Source organism: Dama dama, chromosome 5 (genome assembly GCF_033118175.1).
Source record: "Dama dama isolate Ldn47 chromosome 5, ASM3311817v1, whole genome shotgun sequence".
NCBI lineage: Eukaryota > Metazoa > Chordata > Mammalia > Artiodactyla > Cervidae > Dama > Dama dama.
The window spans coordinates 81,240,403-81,263,738 of NC_083685.1; the positions used below are offsets into that span (position 1 = coordinate 81,240,403).

General features: G+C 39.7%; 2 protein-coding genes across 16 annotated transcripts in view; one reads left to right on the forward strand and one right to left on the reverse strand.

Moving 5' to 3' along the window:
- Window positions 1–5,424, reverse strand: part of TUBD1 (tubulin delta 1) — a 29,412-nt gene extending 23,988 nt beyond the window's left edge. Inside the window, exons 1-4 of one of the 10 annotated variants that reach the window (XM_061142671.1) lie at window positions 4,971–5,084; window positions 4,105–4,321; window positions 2,206–2,353; window positions 390–606 (exon numbers count right to left, since the gene is read on the reverse strand). In XM_061142671.1, coding sequence (XP_060998654.1) covers window positions 390–606; window positions 2,206–2,353; window positions 4,105–4,321; window positions 4,971–5,003 — 615 coding nt within the window. In that variant the 5' untranslated portion in view covers window positions 5,004–5,084. Of the gene's footprint in view, window positions 1–389; window positions 607–2,205; window positions 2,354–4,104; window positions 4,322–4,911; window positions 5,087–5,139; window positions 5,261–5,336 lie in introns of those variants that run through there. The other 9 variants (XM_061142670.1, XM_061142675.1, XM_061142676.1 and 6 more) reach the window with 9 other exon arrangements.
- Window positions 5,425–5,560: 136 nt separating this feature from the next.
- Window positions 5,561–23,336, forward strand: part of RPS6KB1 (ribosomal protein S6 kinase B1) — a 38,426-nt gene continuing 20,650 nt past the window's right edge. For 2 of the 6 annotated variants that reach the window (XR_009692922.1, XM_061142683.1), the window contains exons 1-4: window positions 5,561–5,785; window positions 13,392–13,441; window positions 14,464–14,584; window positions 16,142–16,210. Coding sequence is in view for 5 of the 6 variants with exons in the window: in XM_061142683.1 (XP_060998666.1) it covers window positions 5,645–5,785; window positions 13,392–13,441; window positions 14,464–14,584; window positions 16,142–16,210 (381 nt within the window). In the remaining variant the exon portion in view is untranslated. Of the gene's footprint in view, window positions 5,786–6,310; window positions 6,432–13,391; window positions 13,442–14,463; window positions 14,585–16,141; window positions 16,211–23,336 lie in introns of those variants that run through there. The other 4 variants (XM_061142682.1, XM_061142680.1, XM_061142684.1 and 1 more) reach the window with 3 other exon arrangements.

Consider the following 23,336-nt stretch of genomic DNA (forward strand, 5'->3'; position numbering starts at 1 on the left):
TTGGCCTACATAGAAATGTCCTTTCAATGGAAAGAAATGAAAATTCTTTGAAGGTTGGCAATGGCAGGATGAGGTCAAGGTCCCTGCTTTACAGGCAGTAGCCAGAAGGACTGACCCAGGAATGGGTTTCTGAGAGAAGATGCACAGTTTTCTTCTTTGGAATATTTATAAATAAGGACACCTCACCTGCTTGGGAAAGTTTAAACAAAGTTACATGAATTGTTTATGAAAGTACCATACTGTATACTCACTCCTGACACAATAACTTAACATTTCCAAAGAAAGGATGAGAGAGATCTTTTACGTACATTTGTTTTGACTGCAAAGAATACAAAACAGAAATTTTTTAATTGATACCTTTTTAAATTGATGAATAGGACTGTTCATACCTCACCAGTTCCATAAGGCCATATAATCTGATTCATTTTCAAAGCACTTGAGTACTGATCTTCTAAGTTCTGAGTAACGAAGGCTCCTAGCCCGGATCCGGTGCCTCCAGCCATACTCATTATGATGAAAAAGCCACTCAAAGAATCGCATTTCTCCACTTCCTTCTGGATTAGGTTCATTATAGATTCTTTATGCCTGGGTCCATGAACAGAGTATCTATGCAGTGCAAAACAAACATCTTTCAATTCAACCAGAGAGATGGATTGCAGAGGAAGGTACAGGAGAGAAAAGGCTTTCTAAACCTATGGAAGTGAACTACCTCTCATGAGACATACAGGTACCCTGAGTGACCAAATTTTATATACACAAGTTAAGGGGACTTCCTTGGTAGTCCAGTGGTTAAGATTCTGTGCTCCCAAAGTAGGGGGCACAGGTTGGATCCCTGGTTGGAGAACTAAGATCTTGTATGCAAAGCAGAATGGCCTAAAGATAACAACAATAATAAGATGCACACACAAAAAAAATGAAAAAAATAGAAGAAAAAAATAATAAGATATGCAAGTCAAACATTTTTAAAAGTGAATAGGACTGTTAGGAGAGTAAATTTACTGGGCATAGATAATTCTCTTTAATAGGCTATTCCTTTGGCTAGAATTACCAGGTGGTTCTAAAGATTCAGTTCCGTTCAGTTCAGTCACTCAGTCGTGTCTGACTCTTTGCAACCCCGTGGATTGCCGCATGCCAGGCTTCCTTCTCCATCACCAACTACTGGATTTCCTCAAACTCATGTCCATCAAGTCAGTGATGCCATCCAACCATCTCATCCTCTGTCATCCCCTTCTCCTACCACCTTCAATCTTTCCGAGCATCAGGGTCTTTTCCAATGAGTCAGTTCTTTGCATCAGGTGGCCAAAGTATTGGAGTTTCAGCTTCAACATCAGTCCTTCCAATGAATATTCAGGACTGATTTCCTTTAGGATGGACTAGTTGGATCTCCTTGGAGCCCAAGGGACTCTCAAGAGTCTTCTCCAACACCACAATTCAAAAGCATCAATTCTTCGGTGCTCAGCTTTCGTTATAGTCCAACTTTAACATCCATACATGACTACTGGAAAAACCATAGCCTTGACTAGACAGACCTTTGTTGGTAAAGTAATGTGTCGGCTTTTTAATATGCTGTCTAGCTTGGTCATAACTTTTTTTCCAAGGAGCAGGCGTCTTTTAATTTCATGGCTGCAGTCACCATCTACAGTGATTTTGGAGCCCAAGAAAATAAAGTCAACCACTATTTCCACTATTTCCCCATCTATTTGCCATTAAGTGATGGGACCAGATGCCATGATCTTAGTTTTCTGAATGTTGAGTTTTAAGCCAACTTTTTCACTGTCCTCTTTCACTTTCATCAAGAGGCTCTTTAGTTCTTTGCTTTCTGCCAAACGGGTGGTGTCATCTGCATATCTGAGGTTATTGATATTTCTCCCAGCAATCTTGATTCCAGCTTGTGCTTCATCCAGCCCGAAATTTCACATGATGTACTCTGCATATAAATAAGCAGAGTGACAACATATAGCCTTGACAAACTCTTTTGTCGATTTGGAACCAGTCTGTTATTCCAACCCAATCCAGTATTTTTGCCTGGGAAATCCCATAGACAGAGGAACCTGGTGGGCTACCATCCATGGGGTTGCAAAAGAGTCAGACACAATTAAGTGGCTAAAGAACAACATTTAGTATATCAACTGTGCAGTTATAACTACACTATTAATCAACTGTGCAGCTGTATCTAAACTGAAAAGCTTGAGGAATTATTCTTACCCATAGGCCCAGTTGTTTCCGGAACCTTGTTTTTGACAGAAGCATGAATGTTGGCCATATTTCCACCGGCCGGAACGGGCAGCCTTTGACAGTGTTTGATTGATAACCTTAGGTTCCATGTCAACAAGGACAGCACGAGCAACTGGAACTAGAGAGGGAAAGAAAGATCAAAAGAAAAATAATGCATATAATCTTATTTGGGGTAACTCAGAACATAAACTTCTCTAAATTAAAAAAATAAAAAAATGCAAAGACTGAGAATAGCTAGATCTGCCAATTCTGCTCAGAAACTGAGGTGGGCAGCAGCAGGTATATGCAGATGGTTCACAATGCCCAGCATTCTGCTAGGCAGGGTGAATAAATATGGGCTAAAATGATGACTGGCTCAAGTTGACAAACATCTGTTGAGTGCTTATAATGTGCTATGTACTGTGCTAAAAACACAGAGATGAAGACAGTATCAATCCAGCCCAAGGAGAAGCAGGGAGGGAAGTAAAACACATCAACATTTAATCATGAAGTGATGTGATAGGACCCAGAACAAATCCACACTAACAGAGGAGCATATTCAGAAGTACAAAATACCAAGGGCACAAGAAGCATCTCAGGATTATTGAAGCAGAAGATGGAGAAAGGGGGTGTAGGAAATGATGATGGAAAGCAGGCAGGGCTCAGATATTAGAAGTCCTAATATACAATGCTAAAAACCTTGAAACTTGTTTTTCAGGCAATGAGGAACTACTGAAAACGTTCAAGTATGAAAGGAATAGTCATATGTCTTTTTTTTAAATGTCAGATGTCTTTATTATTTTTTAAACAGCTTTTTACTACATTTATTTCTTTACTTATTGTTAAGTAAGTTTAAGTTAAGTACTTCTTATTAAGTAAGTAAGCAAGGCATGTGGGATTGTAGTTTCCCAACCAAGGATAGAACTGGCACTCCCTGCAGTAGAAGTGTAAAGTTTTAACCACTGGACCACCAGGGAAGCCCCTCAGATGTCTTTTTGAATACAGCAGTGTGGAGGACAGATGCAATAGACACAAGAGACCAGGCAGGGAAACTCAGAAGGAGTGTCTTGAAATAATCCAGATGAGGAAGGACAAGAGCCAGAACTAAGGCAATCATAGCGAAGATGGAAAGGGGAGAGGAGTTTCAAGGGACATGTAGGAGATAAACTAAGCAGATCTGAATGTGGGCAGGAAGAACAAAGTTTTAAGGGAAAAACAATGCATGCCCTTGGGTATGGAGATGTTGAGTTTGAGGTACACATGAGAGACACAAGTGATGTTCACTAATCAGTCTGTAGCTTGGAAGAGATGCTAGGCTACAGATTTGAGAGTAACCAGTGTAAAAGATGGAGCAACATTTGAGAGTCACTGAACTTGCCCAGAGAGAACTATACAAGTGAGGAAGACGCTGAGCTGCAACCACTAGAAAAGAAAAGTTCAGTGACTAAGAAAAATTAGTCTCAAGGAGGGAGTTTTATAGCTAATGTTATCAAATCTGGTAGAGAAGTTAAGTGAATTAACAAAAAGAAAAACAGTTACTGGCTCTAGTAATTAGGAGATCACTGGGAATTTTTCATAGGACAGCTTCAGTGGTACTGTAAAGCAGAAGTAGGATTATAATTGGTAAAGAGGGTTCTCCTTTGAGAATCTTAGATGAGAAGGAAGGAAAAGAGCTACAGTCAAGAGCTAAGTTTTATTTGGTCGGTTGGGTTTAGATTGGCAAGATTTGAGCAAGCTCATGGCCTGAGGACAAGATGTCACTGGAGAGGGAAAGCTTAACACAAAAACAAAGGGCTGAGAACAAAATCATTCTGCTGCAAGAAGGAGGGGATTCAGACACCATGTGCAGGGCCTGGCCTTAAAGAGATTGGTTATGTGGACCACACATACCTCCATTTTCCTCCTCACTGAAGAACCTTTCTTTGCAAGATGCTTGATATGCCTCATTCTCCCTTTTAGAGCAGAGTCCTCCAGGACAGTGTGAGTCATTAAATAAAACATCAAACACTTCAAAACCAATCTGATTGCCACACTGACCAAGCTGCACTGTTACTATTGACATGCTGAGAAACAAAACAAAACAAACCCCTTTGAAAAAGCGAGCAACCTGTAATAGAAAAAATATGGTCTTAGAGAACCAGCACATTACTAACAAAGAACAAAATATGTTAACACACATCAATAAAAATATATAATTTACAAATACTATATATAGACAAAATAGCTACGTTGTTTAAGGAGCCAATCATTCAAGGAAATTGTTCTTTTTCTCTATATGGTTTTGGGATTTGGGACTGCTGTACCCAAATCCATTCATACACAGCTCAATAGTTTCCAAAATCTCACGTGTAACCGCAATTTTCTAAGCATGCGTTTAAAACAAACAAAACAAAGTGAATTCTGATTGAAGTAATTCATAGTATCCACTTCACACCAAAGGGACATAGAAAATGCAGAGGTGAGCTCAACGGTAGCACATTTAATTAACATTAATTTTCTCGCTTCTAAATAATTACTTTCTCTCTCCACCAATCAACTTTCTGTCCTGGTAAATACATAACACAAGAAAGTCTTTGTATTTAGCTCAGATAAGACAGCAAGGAAGACGAGGCTTGGAGGGAAAAAAAGGAGAAATAGTAGAGCAAGTAACCACTATTTTTAACAATGAAAAGAGACAGTTGTTGGTAAACACCTTACCACGGGGTCTATGCAGCATTGGAAGGAGCCGTGGCTTGTAAGCCAGACTCTGTACTTACAATCATCAAACAACTCTGCCAAATTGGTATCATTATTTTTCTTTTATAGATAAGGAAACCGAGGCTGTGAAAGGTCAGTGACTTTCGCAAGGCCACTGAGCTGGTAAAGAGCAAAGCCAAGTTCTGCCTTTCTACACCTCCCCAGGAGCTCCCCATTAACCCCACTCACTGGTAACCCCAGGACCAGCCGTTTCTGCCCGGTTCAAGCTTCACGGGGGCAACATTTTCCTAATGCGCAGACTCACTTTCGATACCGAAAAAACTACAGAGAACGAATGCGCATGTTCCACATACGAGCAGATTTGCTGTGGTTTTCTGCCCCCCCGCCCCCCCGCCCCCCCGCCCCAATTCAGAAAGGTTAATTACGCATGTTCAATTTATCAACTTCAGACACGGCACGCATGCTCACTGTTCCTCGGGCTTTCGCTGACTCTGCGCATGATCTAGCTTCCAAGCGAGGCTTCGGAAGCGCTTCTGCGCATGCTTCCGCCAGTACCTGGCCCAGACGGCGGCACTGCGCATGTCCTTTGCCCAAGCTCGGCTTCACGGAGTCCTGTGCGCATGCCTCGGTGCCGAACTTGAGGAGCCAGTCTGGGGCCTAGGCGCAGACGCACTGAGCCCCAGCGGCCGGTGATGGCGGCAGCGGCGGCAGTGGCTGCGACGGGTCCGGGCCCATGAGGCGACGACGGAGGCGGGACGGTTTTTACCCAGCGCCGGACTTCCGAGACAGGGAAGCTGAGGACATGGCAGGGGTGTTTGACATAGACCTGGACCAGCCGGAGGACGCGGGCTCTGAGGATGAGCTGGAGGAGGGGGTGAGGCCCGGGGTCCCCGGGGTGGGGGGGGGGGGGGCGCCCGAGGTGACAGGGCCGGGGCGGCGGCGCGGGCCCGGGAAAGCCCGGCCCGTCCGAGGGCGCGGAGACCCGGGGGCGGGGGGCGCGAGTCGTTCCCGGAGACCCAGGAGGAAACGAGGCGCCGCGCGGCCCGGAGCGGGGCAGCGGGCGGGGAGGACCTGGCCCTCAGGTGTGAGGCCGCTGCTGGGCTTGCAGGTGCCGATCGCGCCCCTCGCCCCGGATGAGCGCAGCCGGGAGCAGCCCGTGGAGGGGACGGGGAAGGGCGCGCGCGGCGGACTTGCCCGGAGCCCCGGGACCTGAGTGTGCGGGGCGCGCGTGCTGCAAGCGTGTGCGTGTGCGGGGGGGGGAGGGGGACTGCGTTTGCTGGGTGTCCCATAAGTGCAGGTGAAGCGCGGAAGGGTGTCCCTTCGACTGTAAGATCTCAAGTGTTGCGTCTTCAGACGTCCCACAACCACCTCTCTTCTCGGCCTGTCGCTTCTCTCCTAGGAAGCGCTCAGCTGTTAGAAGTGACAGCTGAAAACTTCTGTCGGGAGTAGCGCTGCCGCTGCAGTTACAGCCACCAGGAGTTTTATTTCGGGAGCAAGGGGGCTCTGCTGCATCTTCCAGGGTTTGTTTGTTTGCTTTTTTTTTTTTTAATTTTGAAAACCCCTTCCGTGTGACTAAAAAATAATTTATAACGACACACGGCATTTGTAACTTACTTTTCCCTTAGTTGCAGATGTCTATATTTTTTTCGAAATACTTGATGTAATTTCGGGGTGGAAAAAAACCAACGTTGACAGCTGTGATTTGGCTTGCCAAAAATAAATTGCTTGAACTGAGACTTGTGAATGGTGGTGTGAGGGCTTTCCTTGCTGTAATTTAGGGTGCTAAATTTAGAATTGTTTTTCCTAAATGCAAAGCTCGGTTTTACTTTTGCCGTCTTAGTTATTCTTTATTCCAGATAAATTTATTGCAAAATCACAAGTTGTACCTGACGTTCACAATTAGTGTTGTCATGCTAAATCACTGATTCTGGGGCAAGTGACCATCAGTGATAACCTCATGGTAATTTAGATTGTAAATTCTATTGTCTAGATGAGTACATGGGTTTATGACTTAAGTCAGATGTTTGCTCTAACTACAAAAGGGGCCTCCCTTCCCCGCCCCCACCCTATCTCCTCTGGCAAGTAACCTGTTTCCTGCTTGTTGACAGAAGATGCTATATACGTTAAATACTTTAGGAAAATAGGTTTTATAGAACAGAAATGCTCTGCTCATCAGTTGAGTCTAAATCAAAATCAGGCGGTGTGGGCAGTGTGGAAGGTGGGAATTGAGATATATACTTTTTTTTTTTTGGTGGCTGCACAACATAGCTAGTGGAATCTTAGTTCCCCAACCAGGGATTGAACCCAAGCCCTGGCAGTGAAAGTGCCAAATCCTAACCACTGGACCGCTAGGGAATTCCCCGATGTATATTTTTCAGTATGCTTGCATATGGAATTTCAGTTAGCCTCTTAATGGAACAAATATGGGATTACTTTCATTACATGTAACATACTCTCATCAGTTATATTGGCTCCATATGGCAGTGGTTTGGGAGCGAAGCAGGGGAGGAAATGATAAGAAGGGTGCTTTATATCAGTAAAGTCTTCACCAGTTGAACTGATAGAATTTCCAGACCTTGGGTTTATTATGAGCTGAAAGTAAAATACTGTATTAAGATTCTTGCTATGAAAAAAAAAAAAAGATTCTTGTTATGAACTAGGACCCCTCTTGGATGTTTGTTCTGCTGGGTACAGGCAAATAGGATTTTGAGCAGGTGTGGAAGAGGAGGTCAGAGAAATTGGTGGAAATAGGAAAGAGGAGGAAATATGACTACTACCCTAGGGAGAGGAGCTTTAATTACAAAGGTAATTATAGAGGATTTTGAGGAAGAGGCTTTAGCAAAATATATCTAACTTAGCAATGCTTTTGGAGTTGAAAATGCTTCTTTTGAGTGTGTTGTTCAAAGAGATGCAAGATGAACAAGCAAAGAGTTGGAGTGGAATTGGGTTGACCACCCAAGGAGATTCAGTGACATCTAGGTTTCTCTATAGGTTTTAAAATTCTGAAAAATGAGAGAAATTTAGATTCTTAGAAAATCTGACTACTGTGAATTTCTAATAATAGAATCCTGTCTATTTGTGAATTTATATCCTTTAGAGTGTCCATCCATCAGGTGCTCAGTCGTGTCCAACTCTTGGTGACACTGTGGACTGTAGCCCACCAGGCTTCTCTGTCCACAGGATTCCCAGGCAAGAAATCCTGCCAATTTCCTCCTTCAGGGGATCTTCTCAACCCAGGGATCTAACCCGAGTCTTCTGCATCTCCTGTATTGCAGGCGGATTCTTTACCCCTGAGCCACTGGGGAAGCACCCATCCTTTAGTACACAAGCTTTTAAAACATTGGTGCATATCAGAGTAGCCTCACATCCTCATTTTGTAGAAAAGAAACTGAGGCATCAACCAGGGATATGATTGCCCGAGACCACAGAGATAACTAGTGGTGGTATCTTCTGATGCAGTTCAGTAAGCTTCATTGCACAGCTTCTCCACTGCATGTACTAGTCTTGTTTGTGATGTACCTGTTTGTGGTGTGTCAGAGTGAATTCATATCCTTCCAGCCATGCTCACTGGTTGCAGGATCTCAAGTAAATTGCTTAATCTCTCAGACTAAAGACTCAGAAAAAAGACTTTTTTCTTCTCCATAAACTGAAGATTATATGAGATAGAGTATATCAAGTACTCTCAAAATATCCTGGCACATTATGTAGTTAGCTGGTTTATGGAAGTAGAGCTTGTCAGTGTTAACTGATTGCCAAGAAACCAATCATTCAAGTTTACCCTCATCTACCCATAAAGACAATAATAAATGCAGTTATACTAGAGGTACTGCATTTTTAGAACAGGCGTCTATTTCTTTCCTTCCTTGCTTTCTTTCTCTTTGTCAGTGGTCCTATTTAGAAATACATCCCCCGCCTTTTAAATTTTTTTGGTTTTGGCCATGCTGGGTCTTCGCTGCTGCGTGCGGGCTTTCTCTAGCTGTGAAAGCAGGGGCTGCTCTCTGGTTGCGGTGCAGTGGCTCCTTTTGTTGTGGAGCACGGGCCTGAGGCACAGGGCTTCCGTGGTTGTGGCGTGTGGGCATGTGGACTCTTCCCAGACCAGGGATTGAACTTGTGTCCCCTGCATTGGCAGGCAGATTCTTAACCACTGGACCACCAGGGAAGTCCTAGAGATACCTACTTTTTAGGTATGTTACACTGAGTGAATCTGTATTAGTAAATATATGTATTTATAGTAAATAGGTGTATTTACATAGCACAGTTAATTTTTCAGTGACTAAAAGATGAGAATTAGTGAGTTTTAAATACTATATTAAAACCAGTGGTTGAAAGGGTTTTTTGTTTTTCTGTTTCACTGGTGATAATATAATTTGGGAACAGAGTTGAAACTAAGGGAAAGTTTTCCTTTAGAAATTTTCATTAGATTATGAAAATGTTGGAAACCTCTGCTTTCTGTGAAGACACAGGTTAAAAGAGTAAACGAAAATTGTTAATACAACTTAAAAAAATCATGAATTTTTACTCTGCTAGTTCAAAATTTGGAATAGAGACTTACTGCCGAATTTCAGTTGGGTTAAGTAGATTTTTATTGAGCAAAAAGTTTTTAAAATTTTTAGTGTTTTGAAAAATAGTGCTATATAGATAGTATGTATTCAGATGTTCATGATTATTAATATCTCAATATCTTGCATTTTATTAGATACTTACTATAATGTACTTTTAAATAGCCCAGTATTTGAGGCCAGATTTACTTCTTTCCCCGAGATTACTGAACCTTATTTTGTAAGGAAGTATCTGTGAAAAGCCAGGCAAGTGGATAAATGATTTAATGAATATTTAGATTAAGGATATTTTTCACCCATTCTGTAACAATTTATTTAAAAATTTTTTAACAGTTTATTTAAATTTTTATAAAATTGAGACTTAAGGCATATTAACTTGAATTTATATCTAATTTTAATTTAAAACTTTGCAAATAGTCATTCTGATGGGCTAGTTTGAAACAGTTATCTTGTACAGAACCTTATTGTTTAGTCACTAAGTCCTGCGTCCAGCTCTTTTGTGACCCCATGGACTGCAGCCCACCTGGCTCCTGCATCCATGGAATTCTCCAGATAAGAATGCTGGAGTGGGTTGCCATTTTCTCCTCAAGGGGGGAGGATTCTTCACGCCTGAGCCACAGTGAGAATTCTACTTTGTCAATTGTAGTGGCACGTACACAAAAAAACCTTAGATGGGTCATAAAGCTTAAGGCAGAAAAAAAAAAAATATGAGTAAAGTTTCCTGTGAAGGATAACCGTCAGTATGTTCTGTAGAATAGCTTGGTGTTTTCTGTCTAGATACCATTGAGTAGCAGAAAAAAATTGTGCCTCAAAATGCTTGTGCTCCAGAGTTAACGGTAGGAAGTTCTAAGCCCAGATGCAGGTGGTAAGACAGGCCTGGCTGACTCCGGAAATGAAACATAGCCGCGGGGCATGTGGCTTCTTTCTAGGTGGCTTCAAAGTCATAGTTCAGTGTTAATTACTCTGTAGTCTTTAATTTAGAATTAAGTAAAGTGAATATTAAAGATAAAACAATTATATAATACCAATTTTATTGAAGTTGGCCTTTTGTCTTTAAAGTGAAGTCATCATAGGTGATTGTATGAAGCACCAGAGACAGCCCCCCCCCAAGTATTTTTTTCCCTTGATACTGCACCCCCCCCACCCCCACCCCATTTGCTTGGATCTAGTCATGAGACATATATCCTTGGTGTTAGACTTCATCCTGAGTTGTTTACACCGAGAGCAAGTTCTGACTAAAACACTTGTTTTGAGAGGGCATTTGACCCCCGCCATTGTGTAAGAATACTGTCCGTTTTCTTTGTGTATCATGACTGTGTACTGGTATCTTTGAAGAAAGATGAGTTCACCTAAATATTTATTGAACTATTCCAAAATTCTTAATAAAAACTTTAAAACTTCTAATTTTTTAGTGCCTATGATAGAAATTGAGAGTTCATAATCAGACTGTATTTAAGAATACTCATTTTAAAGCTATATTTTAGAATACTAATAACTGAGTTTCTGCTGCCAGGTTATATTTAATTTAATTTAATTTATTTATTTATTTTTTGCCAGGTTATATTTTAGAGTTCAGTGACTTTTAGTATATTTATAGAGTTATGCAGTCATCACCATAATTTAGTTTTAGCACATTTCTGTCGCCTTCAACAGAAATTCTGGACCCATTCACAGTCTCTCCTCACTGCCATCCCCAGCCCTCAGCAGCCACTAGTCTACTTCCCATACCTGTAAATTTGCCTTTTCTGGAGCGTCCATGTAAGTGGACTTATATAATATGTGGCCTTTTGTGTTTGGCTTCTTTCATGTAAGTTAATGATTTGAGGATCATCTTTGTTGTAGTCAGTATTAGTATCGGGCTTTCCTGGTAGCACAGACGGTAAAGCGTCTGCCTACAATGCGGGAGACCCAGGTTCGATCCCTGGGTCAGAAAGATCCCCTGGAGAAGGAAATGGCAGCCCACTCCAATATTCTTGCCTGGGAAATCCCATGGACAGAGGAGCCTGGTGGGCTGCAGTCCATGGGGTCGCAGAGTCGGACACGACTGAGCGACTTCACATTCACTTTCACTTTGTTGTAGGATATATCAGTGTTTCATTCCTTTTTATAGCCAGATAGTATTCCATTGTTAGGGTCAACGACATTTATCATTTCACTAGTTGATGTTCATTTGAGTCGTTTCCATTTTGGGGCTATTGTAAATAATGCTGCTATGAACATTTATGCCTGAGTCTTTGTGGAACATGTTATTTTCATTTCTCTTGGGTAGATACCAAGGAATAGATTTGCTGGATCATATGGTAAGTCTATGTTTAATTTTTGAAGAAACTGTCTAACTTTTCCAAAGTGGTTATACCATTTTACATTGCTGCCAGCAGTGTATGAGGGTTACAGTTTCTCTGCATCCTTGCCAAACTTGGGGGTTTTTTTGTGTGTGTGTCTTTTTAATTGTAGCTATCCTAGTTGATATGAAGTGACATCTCAATATAGTTTTGGCTTGCACTTCCCTAAGGGCTCATGATATTGAACATACTTTCATGTGACTTTTGGCCACTTACCTTCTTTATGGAAATGCCTGTTCAGATCCTAACCTATTTTTTTTGAAGTGTGTTGCTTATTTTTTTATTATTGAGTTGTACAAGTTCTTTATATGTTCTTATTTTATGGATTGTGAAGATTACTCTCTCCTAGTTCTTCTAAGAATTTTGTGGTTTATAGTTTTAGTTCTTACATTTAGGTCTGTGACCCGTTTTTACGCATGGTGTGAAGGTAAGGATCCAAAGTTAATCTTCGCATGTGGATATGCAATTGTCCCGAACTGTCATTTATTGAAACAAGTCTCTTTCCCATTGAATTTTCTTAGCATCTTTGTCAAAAATCAGTTGACCATAAATGGAAGGGTTTATTCTGGGCTCTCATTTCTATGTCATTGATTTATATTTCTATCCTTATGCCAGTACCACACTGCATTAATTGCTGTTGCTTCATAGTACATTTTGAAATCAGGACATGTAAGTCCCCCAACTTTGTTCTCCTTTTTCAAGATTGTTTTGCACCCGCTCCCACCTCCTGCCCTTGGTTTTCTCAGTGAATTTTAGGATAAGCTTGGCACTTTCTGCAAGGAAGGGCCCAGGCGTTTTTAAAAGATTGAGTTGAATCTGTAAACCAATTTGTTTAGCATCGCCATCTTAACAATATTGTCGTCTGATCCATGAACATGGAATGTCTTTTGATTTATTTAGGTCTTTTAAAATTTCTTTTAAGTATTTTATTCTAGTGGTGTCACTGTGAGTGGAGTTATCTTAATTTCATTTTGAATTGTTCATTTTGCTAGTGTATAGAGAGTTAAGTTTTGCACTCATTTATACTATGGTCAGAATGAATGTTTGGCCAGTATGACTCCACACAATTTGAGAGTGTGGCTTAACTGTTTTGCTTTGATCAGCCATATCATTCATGACAATATCTTAGAATGACTGTGGTAACCTTAAGCTTAGTTAGGTTGCAGTTACATAAGGTTTCTAGCATTATGTTAGTCTTATTGTCAAAAGCATGTCAGAATAACTTTTTATAAGTCATTTGATTAACTCAGAATGCAGTACCTTTAGTTTCATAAAATACAGAATAACATATTTTGAATACATGTAATTTTTGAAGGAGAAATCACCTGGTTTTGTTTGTAGATCATTGATGAGTAGCATCTATAGCTTAGTTGTCACATAAAATTAAAAGTGAAATCCCCTTAATATTGTTTGTGTGCTTTACTTTGTTCATCACCACATATACCTGTTAATAAAGTATTGAGAATTTGTAAGCTGATTTCTTTCATTCATTCTCCTTCAGTAATGGGGTGAAGCATTAAATTTTTAAATTTCTTGTTTATGGGATTGTTTATTTTTAAAACTTGAACATATTTTTCAGGGTCAGTTAAATGAAAGCATGGACCATGGGGGAGTTGGACCATATGAACTGTAAGTATATTTGAAAATGTTTCACTGTGCTGTCTTTTTTTAATTTAGGTTATATCAGCTCCAGTTTACAGGCATCATGTGATTTTAATAACCTGTTCTTAAGTATATAGTCATATACAGAGACTTGGTTTATTGAGCTTGGCACCAATATGAAAACATATCTGGGGTTTTGAGATCATGTATGGATTTTGAGAAGATTATTAAAATTCGGAGTATTCTGAATATGAGTCTTGAGTGTGTAAAAGATTTTTATTAGTTTAATATGGAGAACTACCTTTTCCTACTGAACAATAAAAATTTTAGAAATGCTCTCCAAATCAAACGCTTATTGTTTTGCTTGTAATGTGTCATCTAAACAGAGATTTGTGCATTCCTATGTCATTCTGGGAATGCTTCAGTAGTTGAATAAGGTGTTTAATCTGCTCCGTATCCCACCTTCAAGTAAAAAGCCTTGGATTGTGGGGAAGCTGAGATGATCACTCATAGAAAGCATTTAAATGACAGATAAATTGCCACCCTTTTGGGGACCTTTAAATTAAGCATATATGGAAAGATGCATGCTTATTATTTATTAACAAGAATTTTTAGCTGACAACTTGAATTAATTGGGTACTTTCAGAAAGTGCTCAGATTTTCTGCTGAAGTTGCCAAGTACAGTTGGATAATATCTAACCTCAGACATTTTGAATAAACTAAATTTGAATAACTAGAAGACTTTTTTCCTTTGTCAGCGTAATAAACTTGTTCTAATTCGTCTTAGTTTGGGAGTACTTGATGCTTATGAAAATCAGTAATCAGTAGCACATTCTGTAAACAAGCAGATCAGCAGACAGTTCTCAAGCCACCCTAATCTTGACCTACCATGTCTTCGAATCATTAGTTAACTTAGAGCACAGATACTAAATTTGCTATCTTGTACTTTTTTCCTTTTACTTAATTGGAGTATAATTCTCGTTCTAACAGTACGCTGAAAGTAATTTAACTTCTCGCAAATTTACTTTTGGTTTTGCTTTTTTCCCCAGTGGCATGGAGCATTGTGAGAAATTTGAAATCTCAGAAACTAGTGTGAACAGAGGGCCAGAAAAAATCAGACCAGAATGTTTTGAGCTACTTCGAGTACTTGGTAAAGGGGGCTATGGAAAGGTAGGAAGTATTTTGAAATGAGAGCTGTTTTTGTCTGTCTTGGGTAGATTAATGTTTACACCCTGTTTCCAGCTGTCTTCTTCAGTCTTTGCAAGCTCTCAGCAAAGGACATGATCATTTAACATGATATTATTTGAGCAATGTATAGAAGCTCTCCTCCTCTTACCACCATTCACATAAAAGCCTGGCACTTTGTGGGTACTCAGTCAATATTTGTAGAATAAATAAATAAGCAGCTGGGCTAGGCAGTATCTGTTATTAGTGGGTTCATTTCTTCCTTTTGCTAAATGGTACCGACTATAGGTATTCTTTTAAAAAACAAACTACTCCTTACTTTCAGGAGGCATGGCTCATTAGATTGGTATCTGTTACCAATCTGAGACCTTAATCTAAATTGATTTTCTCTGACTTGCAGTATTCGGAGCAATAGAGTTAGGGAAGCTGAAGAATTTAAGAGAGGAGAAGAAAAATGAAGAACATCTTTGGTTTCATAGTTTTGCCAGAAGCTTTCTAATTTAAGACGTCGCCTTTGAGTGTTCTGTTCAAGAAAATTTGGACATTCTCTTTGCCATTCTTTGCCATTCAAAGACAGAGTTTGGGTAACATAGTAATTAAGATTAAGCTTGAGAACTATTTATGCTATTGTGTAGTGTTCATTTTTGCGAAACATGGCATTTTTAGTTTATTCTTAGGCTTCAGGACACATTTTCATATGTTTTCATCATCGTGAATGTATAACACATGCACTGTGAATCTCATATTTTAGCTGTTGCATGAAAGGATATTATGGCTAATCATTTTAAGGTGTAAGTAATTCCTGTCAAATATTATTAAATAGTTATATGTGAGGCATCTCTGAAAATTTATGAGCTATTTTATAATTTCTATGTGTCTAGGAAACATAATGATAGTTTTTTCTATGCAAACTTGGATTTTATAAAGTAACATGGAGTGCTTGTTATAATATAGAGTGCTTATTAGATGGTCATTGCCCAACTTTGCCACCAGATGTCAGCAGACTAAATAGGAAGGTTCTGTGTTGTATGACAGTTTTCACTACTAAGGACTTCCTGGGTAGCTCAGCTGGTTAAGAATCCTCCTGCAATACAGGAGAACCCAGTTCAAATCCTGGGAAGTGAAGATCCCCTAAGGGTCACGCTACCCACTCCAGTTTTCTTGGGCTTCTCTGATGGCTCAGACAGTATAAGAATTTGCCTGCAATGTGGGAGACCTGGGTTGGGAAGATCTCCTGGAGGAGGGCATGGCAACCCACTCCAGTATTCTTGCCTGGAGAATCCCCAAGGACAGAGAAGCCAGGTGGGTTACAGTCCGTGGGGTCGCAAAGAGTCGGGACACGACTGAGTGACGAAGCACACTGCTAAATCTTGAATGTCGTCTGGCTCTTTTAGCTCATCGTTTATGTACACAGTACTTCACAGTGCTAGTTTCTGTGAGAATATAGACTGCTGTATCATTGCTTCATATTCGTAGGAATTAAGGGACTATGACTTATCGTAGTTTAGCTTTTAATAACACACACTTTTGTTTTTCATCCAGGTTTTTCAAGTACGAAAAGTAACAGGAGCAAATACTGGGAAAATATTTGCCATGAAGGTGCTTAAAAAGGTGATTTCTCTTTTCCCCCTCAACTATATTCTTAATTGCTATAAAATCCATATTTTGGTCTAAACTTCTCAGTTAAAAATTGTATTTCTACCACAATTATAAGTCCTCTTGGAATGTGGGGTACATTTTATCATTCTTACTCCTGTTTTATTCTGCTTGGTTACTTGGTGAGGGTGCAGAGGAGATTGTTTCAGTTCTCCTCTGAGGTTAACTCTTTTCTCCCTTTGTTCTGGTCTCTGTGTTTCTAAGTAATAAGCATGTTCTGCTGTGACTTAATTCAGTAGTTTTAGAATTACAAACTGACTTCCTATTTTATTCTTTTTTACTTCTTTCTTCCTTTTTCCCATCCTCATCTGGCATCATTTTCTTTCATTCTACTGTTGTCTTCTCAAATCTTCCATCAGCTTTGTAAAAGACCTTTCAGGCCAGTGTTCCATGATCACACTTATTAGTAAGTAACTAGTTCCGTTTATTTTCCTAGAGCCATCCCAGAGGAACCTTCTGTCCCCTGTTCTGTCACCTGTACTGATCTTGTTCTTGGCATAGCTGTCATTACTCGACTTCCCCTTCACTACTACAGTCCTTGAAATCCTCCTGACTCCTTCAGTGTTGGATCCTTTGTTTCTTGGATTCCAGATGTTCTTTTTTCTTAGTTTATGTCCTGTTCCCTTGCTTTGGTGACCATTTACTGGTGGGTTTCCTGAGAAACTGAATGAAGGTGAATTTGATATTCCAGATTTTTGCAGTGATGTGTCTTGCTTTGATTCTTGTTATTTATTTTTACTGTTTCAGTCTTAAAAGTTTTCAGTCTTCTAGCTCTAGGGAATTTTCTTTTATGATCTTTTTGATAATTTTCCCCTTGTTGTTTTCTTCTCTTAAAATTGCGTTTACTTGGGTGTTGGACCGCCTAGACTGATCATTTATTTTTCTTTCCTTTCCACTTGTCCATTTCTTTATCTTTTTGTTTACTTTCTGAGGTTTTCCTAGAAATTTATTTTCTAATCATTTTTAAAATTTAATGTGTTTATTTGGCTTTGCTGTGTGGCTTGTGGGATTTCATTAATAGTTGCCCGACCAGGAATCTAGTCCAGGCCCCTGGCAGTGCAAATGCAGAGTCTTAATCCCTAGACCACCAAGGAATTCCCTTACTGATTTTTTTAAAACTATCATATTTGTAATTCCCCAAAGCTCTTTCTGTTGTTTTTTCTTTGTATACCTATCTATTTTGTGAGTACAGTATCTTCTTTTATTCCTCTGAGACATTTTAATTATAAATTCTTTGAAATATTCTTTTGTTTCATGGATGTGTCTCTTTTCTAAGTTCCTATTTTCTTTGACTTTGATTTAGCATTTTGTTGCCATGTTAGGGGCCTTCTTTAGATGTCTGGTATCCTTGAAGAGTGGAACTCTGAGAAGCTGATCAGAAACTGTGTATGTGTAGCCTTCATTGTGCAGTCATGAGATTAGCTGGCAATTGACTAAGAACTTCTAAATGTTAGCGTCTAAAGGTCTTTTTTCTGGTATGGATCAATCCGTGCTGGGAAAGATCCTCTATTCTTTTGCCTAGAAAAAGCATTCTGGGACTGGATGACAGACAGGAGATGGAGATCTGACCTATCAACATTAGATTTTTACTAAAATCACGCTTGTTTTGTTTTTAACTTTATTGATGTATCGTTGCTTTACAATGTTGTGTTAATTTCTGCTGCACAGCACAGTGATTCACTTACACACATACGCATGTTCTTTTTCATCCATTGTGGTTTGTCACATGGCATTTATTATAGTTCCCTATGCTATATGGTAGGTCTTTGCTGTTTATCTAGCCTCTGTGTACTAGTTTGCATCTGCTAATCCCAAACTCCCAAACCTTCCCTCTACCTTCCCCAACCCCAGCTCCAAGTGTATTTGCTTTGTGCGTCTGTTTCTGTTTTGTAGATAGGTTTGTTTGTTGTATTTTAGATAATGTAAGAGATATCATGTGGTATTTTGTCTTTCTCTTTCTGACTTACTTTGCTTAATATAGTAATATCTAGCTCCATGCATGTTGCTGCAGATAGCGTTATTTTGGTCTTTTTTATGGCTGAGTAACAAAGTCAAGTTTTTACTTCAGCACTCTACTCTGTATCTGATCATTCACTCTTTTTTTTTCTTTTCTGGAGACTACATCTCTCCAAGTGGTAGTTCCTGGCTTGTTACTGTAGATATGGAAATCTTGCTGATCTATCTGTTCCTTACAGAGACTTTCAGATCAGGACTTTCAAATCGTCCTATTTTCATCCCTCCACCTTCTGCCTTCTATAGTCCTTAATAATTCTATATTTTTTCCCCATTTCTTTCCTTTTATTTTTACTTCTAATTTTTGAACATTACTAAGGATTTATCTGGTGGATCAGATGGTAAAGAATCTGCCTGCCCGCAGGAGACCCAGGGTCTGGAAAATCCTCTGAAGAAGGGAATGGCTACCCACTCCCAGTATTCTCGCCTAGAAAATTCCATGGATAGAGGAGACTGGTAGGGTCACAAAGAGTCAGACAGGACTGAGTGACTAACACTAACTGTTCAGGGCTTTATAGATGGATTCAACTGTTACGCCTCTTCCCAGGCATTTAGGTTTGCTCATACCCCAGTATACTAAGTTATTCACAACTGCTTTATCCCCACTCTGTTTTCACCTTTTGAGATGCAGAGTTACATGCGTTTCTTTGTTTTATTAACCTTGGATTGTGTATGTTTGGTTTCTTGTTGTTTTGGTTTAGGATTGATTTCTGAAAAGATCTCACTGTCTTAAAAGCTTAGTAGAAAACTATATAAAGACAATCAAAATGACTTTTTAAAAAAATACAGTGTTTATATATCATCCTGTTTCCTTCCCTGATTTTTACTTAAGCTGGTCAGTACTGGTCAGGTTTCTTAGAATAATCCATTCCTTTTGATGAACGCCTGATAATCAGGGCTGAGCAAAATTAGTCATAATTACATCTTTTTTTTTTTTTTTTTCATAATTACATCTTAAGTGTCTGGCACAGATATCTTTAATGGAAAGAAGAGGGGTTTTTTTTTTCCCCACTGATGTTAAGTGGGTGTGGAATAATATATTGGGAAGTCCATAGGCGTAACTGCTGCTGTTTGTCAGGCTTCCTTTTTGTGCCCAGGCATGGAAGACCTAACTTGCTTTGCCTCTTCTTTTGTTCATTCGTTCTCACTGTTTGGTTTTTCTTTCCCTAAACCTGGCTAGAGAATCACACACTGTCTCATTCTTTCCTTGCTGTTCCTGAAAACAAGCTAGGGTTAGGTCCAAGGTTTTCATTCCTAAATCCCTAGGTAAAGATAGCTGTGTTCTCCCTTTGGGTTTCTTCTTTTGATTTTGTTATCCCTGGAAGCAGAGAGTACTGACCCTCTTGACCTGCTGCTGCTACTGCTAAGTCACGTCAGTCATGTCCGACTCTGTGCGACCTCATAGTCGGCAGCCCAACAGGCTCCTCCGTCCCTGGGATTCTCCAGGGAAGAACACTGGAGTGGGTTGCCATTTCCTTCTCCAATGCACGAAAGTGAAATTGACGTCGTGTCCGACTCTTAGCGACCCCATGGACTGTAGCCTACCAGGCTCCTCTGTCCATGGGATTCTCCAGGCAAGAGTACTGGAGTGGGTTGCCGTTGCCTTCTCTGCTCTTGGCCTGAGTATGTGGTAAAAATTTACCTCTTTCTAACCTTAAAGATAAAATCATAAACCAGATGTTCTCTTGTTTAAAATGAGTTGCTTACATCTAAATAATTCGTCTGGATTTATCAGTTCTCCTGGGCTTGTTTACTCATTATGAGAAGGGTAGAATGTTGAGGAATAGACTGTTTCCAACAACTGTCTCTCTGTCCTACCAGTTGCATCAAAAATGTGTACTCTGGAAGCAAAATATTATTGCCCATGTCATTAGTTTAGCTCACATTGTAAACTTTAGAACCTTGGCGCTAAAGGCTTGTAGTTCACAGATTGGTCCTGTTTCTTTCATTCCTTCTTTTATTGAACCAGCTGAGAATCTGTAGTGTGCCAGGCATTTTGCTAGACACTAGGATTTAGCACTTCAAATGAACGTAATCTCTGTTCTCACTCTGCTTACTGTGTAATTCAAGGGAAGAACTGATAAGTGTATCCTTATAATTTCTACTCTAGTCAAAACCTTCCCACTTTGAGGATTAAGCTTATACTAATTTCTTAGTGTTTATCAGTCGTTTTTTCCCCACTCTCAAGTCTTATTGTCCTGGGTGTCTTCTATGTCCTTGTATTAAATAAGTAATCAATTGCCTAGCCTTCTAATTCCTCATTGATCCCAAATCCATCAGTGTTCACCTCCACTTCACATCGCCAGGCCCCATAGTTGTATCGTCCTCTTCTGAAACACTGGACTAAAAACACTTCCTTATCCCTATAGTGCTCCTGGTTTGGCCTTTTTGTGCTTTGACCTTTCTGTTTTTTTCTTCAAGTTCTTAGTCCCTTTTTAATTTCACCTTATACCTAATCTAGCCTAATCAACATGCTCTGCCACGTCAGTCACCTGCTATCCCTGGTTGACCTTATCCTCCAGAATGCTCTAATCAGTTTATTTGTTAATACTCCTTTATTCCTGTATCTCAGTCATTGAACATCACAGGCAGAAATCACACAAACTTTTTTTTTAATCACACAAACTTTAAATTGCTACTGGGAAAAATTCATAGTCCCCAGCTCACTTAGACCCTCAGAACCCACCAAAGGCTCCTAGCCAACCCCTTCCATTCTCTACAGCTAGTAGAGCCTTCACTGTTAGTCCAGCTGTTTGTTTTTAGCAAACTGCCTCTCTCCCTAATTGAGGCTGCCAGATACGATTGCCTCCAACTTTCTTACCCTAATACCGTATTGTCTGCATTTTCACCTGTCTTCACTTCACTCTCTCCAGGCTTAGTGGGAGATGCTTCCTCTTTTCCAAGGCTAAACCCTCTCTTTATGTTTGGATCCCATCTCTTTCTGCCTGTTTAGGGTCTTTTCTCTGTCACTTCTCACTCTTTCTCCATCCTCTATCTTCACTTCATTCTCTGTTTAAATATATTCATGTCTTTGGCATATTTAGAAAACAAATCCTTTCTTCACTCGAGGTCTAACATAGCTTCCAGTCTCTGCCTTTCATAGACTAATTTCTTAAGAAGTCATGTTTTAATTATCTTTTTTATTCACTGTTTTTGAACTCACAACTCTATTATTTTGATGAAACTTTTTCCCTTTGTTACCAGGGATCTCCTAATTGCTGGATCCAGTAGTCTTTCCTTAACTCATCCTCAGTTTACCTCTCTATTGCACTGAAGCTGTTGACCACAGCATTTTGAAACTAGACGCCCTAGACTTGTGTGATTCTTCTGTGATTTTTCTTTCCTAATTCTTCATCTTATCTTCTTGGTGTCTTGCTTCTCAGACTTTCTCAAAATTACTTATTTAAAAAATTCAAACTTCCTGAACAGTTAAAAAGAACACATCTTTGAAGTTTTTCAAACTTTGCAAAGAGTTGTGAGAACAGTACAGTGATCACCATTGTTAACTTTGCCTTATTTTCTTTGTCTGCCGCTCCCTTTCTGTCTCCTCTCTCTGTATGTACACATATGTGTATTCAAAGTTTTTGTTTTTTTGCTATACAAATTGAAAGTTATTTGCAGATACGGCGCTTTGCCTTTAAAATCTCTAGTGTGTATCTCTTAAGAATAGAGCATTTTCATACATAACCACAATGTAATTATCACATTTGGGAAGTTTAATATTGGTATACAATTCTGTTTTCCTGATACATTGTCTATAGTCAAACTTCCCCAGGTATGTCAGTAATAGCCTTTACAGCTCTTTTTTGTTTTAATATCCAGGATTTAGTGAAGGATCACACGTTACATCGAGTAGTCTTGTGTCTTCAGCTTCTTTTACTTTAGAGTCCTGTGTCTTTAGTTTCTTTTGCTTTAGTTTCCTTTACTTTTTTGTCTTTCATGACACTAACATTTTTTGAAGACTCTGGGCCAGTCATCTTGCAGAGTGACCCTGATTTGGATATGTTTCATTATTTCCTTATGAAAATGCTTAAATTTTAAATTTAAGTTAAATGCTTTCTGCAGGAATATTTTACATGAGTGTTGTGTCCTTAGGAAGCTCATAAAGTTAGTCTGTCTCATTATTTGGTGAGTTTGATCATTTGGCTAAGGTGGTATCCACAGAATTTCCCATTCTACAGATGCCTTTTTCCCTCTGTAATTAAAAAGTATCTATGGAATGAAAGTTAGAGATTGTGCTAATATTCCATCCTAATAATCTTCTACACCCAATGGTTTTATTATCCATCATTTCTTAGCCAAATCAGATAATACTCTGGTGATTATAAAGTGGAGACTTTTCTGTTGTATCATTTTTTCTCTGTTAGTTGTCATTTTTCTGTAAAGAAGAGCTTTTCATATATTTTTTTAATTTTTAAAACCACTTTTATTTATTTATTTTTTGGCTGCACTGGGCTTTCTCTAGTTGTGGCGAGCGGGGGCTCCTCTCCAGTTGCACTGCGCGGGCTTCTTATTGCAGTGGCTTCTCGTGGAGCACGGGCTCTAGGCGCAGGGACTTCAGTAGTTGCAGCTTGTGGGCCCTAGAGCATACACGCTTCAGTAGTTGTGGTGACAGGTTTAGCTGTGTGCTGGCATATGGTGTCTTCCTGGAAATCCGTGTCCAAATCTCTATCCCCTGCATTGGCAGGCGGGTTCTCAACCATGGACCATTAGCGAAGTGACAAAGTTTAGTGTTTTAAAACAGTATGGACTACTTTTTTCATAGTGTTATCCATCTCTTTCATTATTCAAATTTTGGTCTGAAAATTTTCCCAGATTGTTCTGGAGCGAGCTCTTTTAAGAAGGCTTCTGTGTCCTTTTAGCGCATCCCCATTAGTTTCAGAGTACTTCCTTCCTGCTCCAGGTTTCCCTGGCATGTTCCCTAACCCTGGCCTGGCACCATCTATTTTTCCATGGAGCCCTGGTTTCTTTGGTAGAGAAACCAAGATCTGAGTTCCAAGCTATGGTCTTTGCCACTGAAGTCTTATTCTTCTGGCTCTTTCAGAACAGAGCTAGGAAGTTTTGTTTT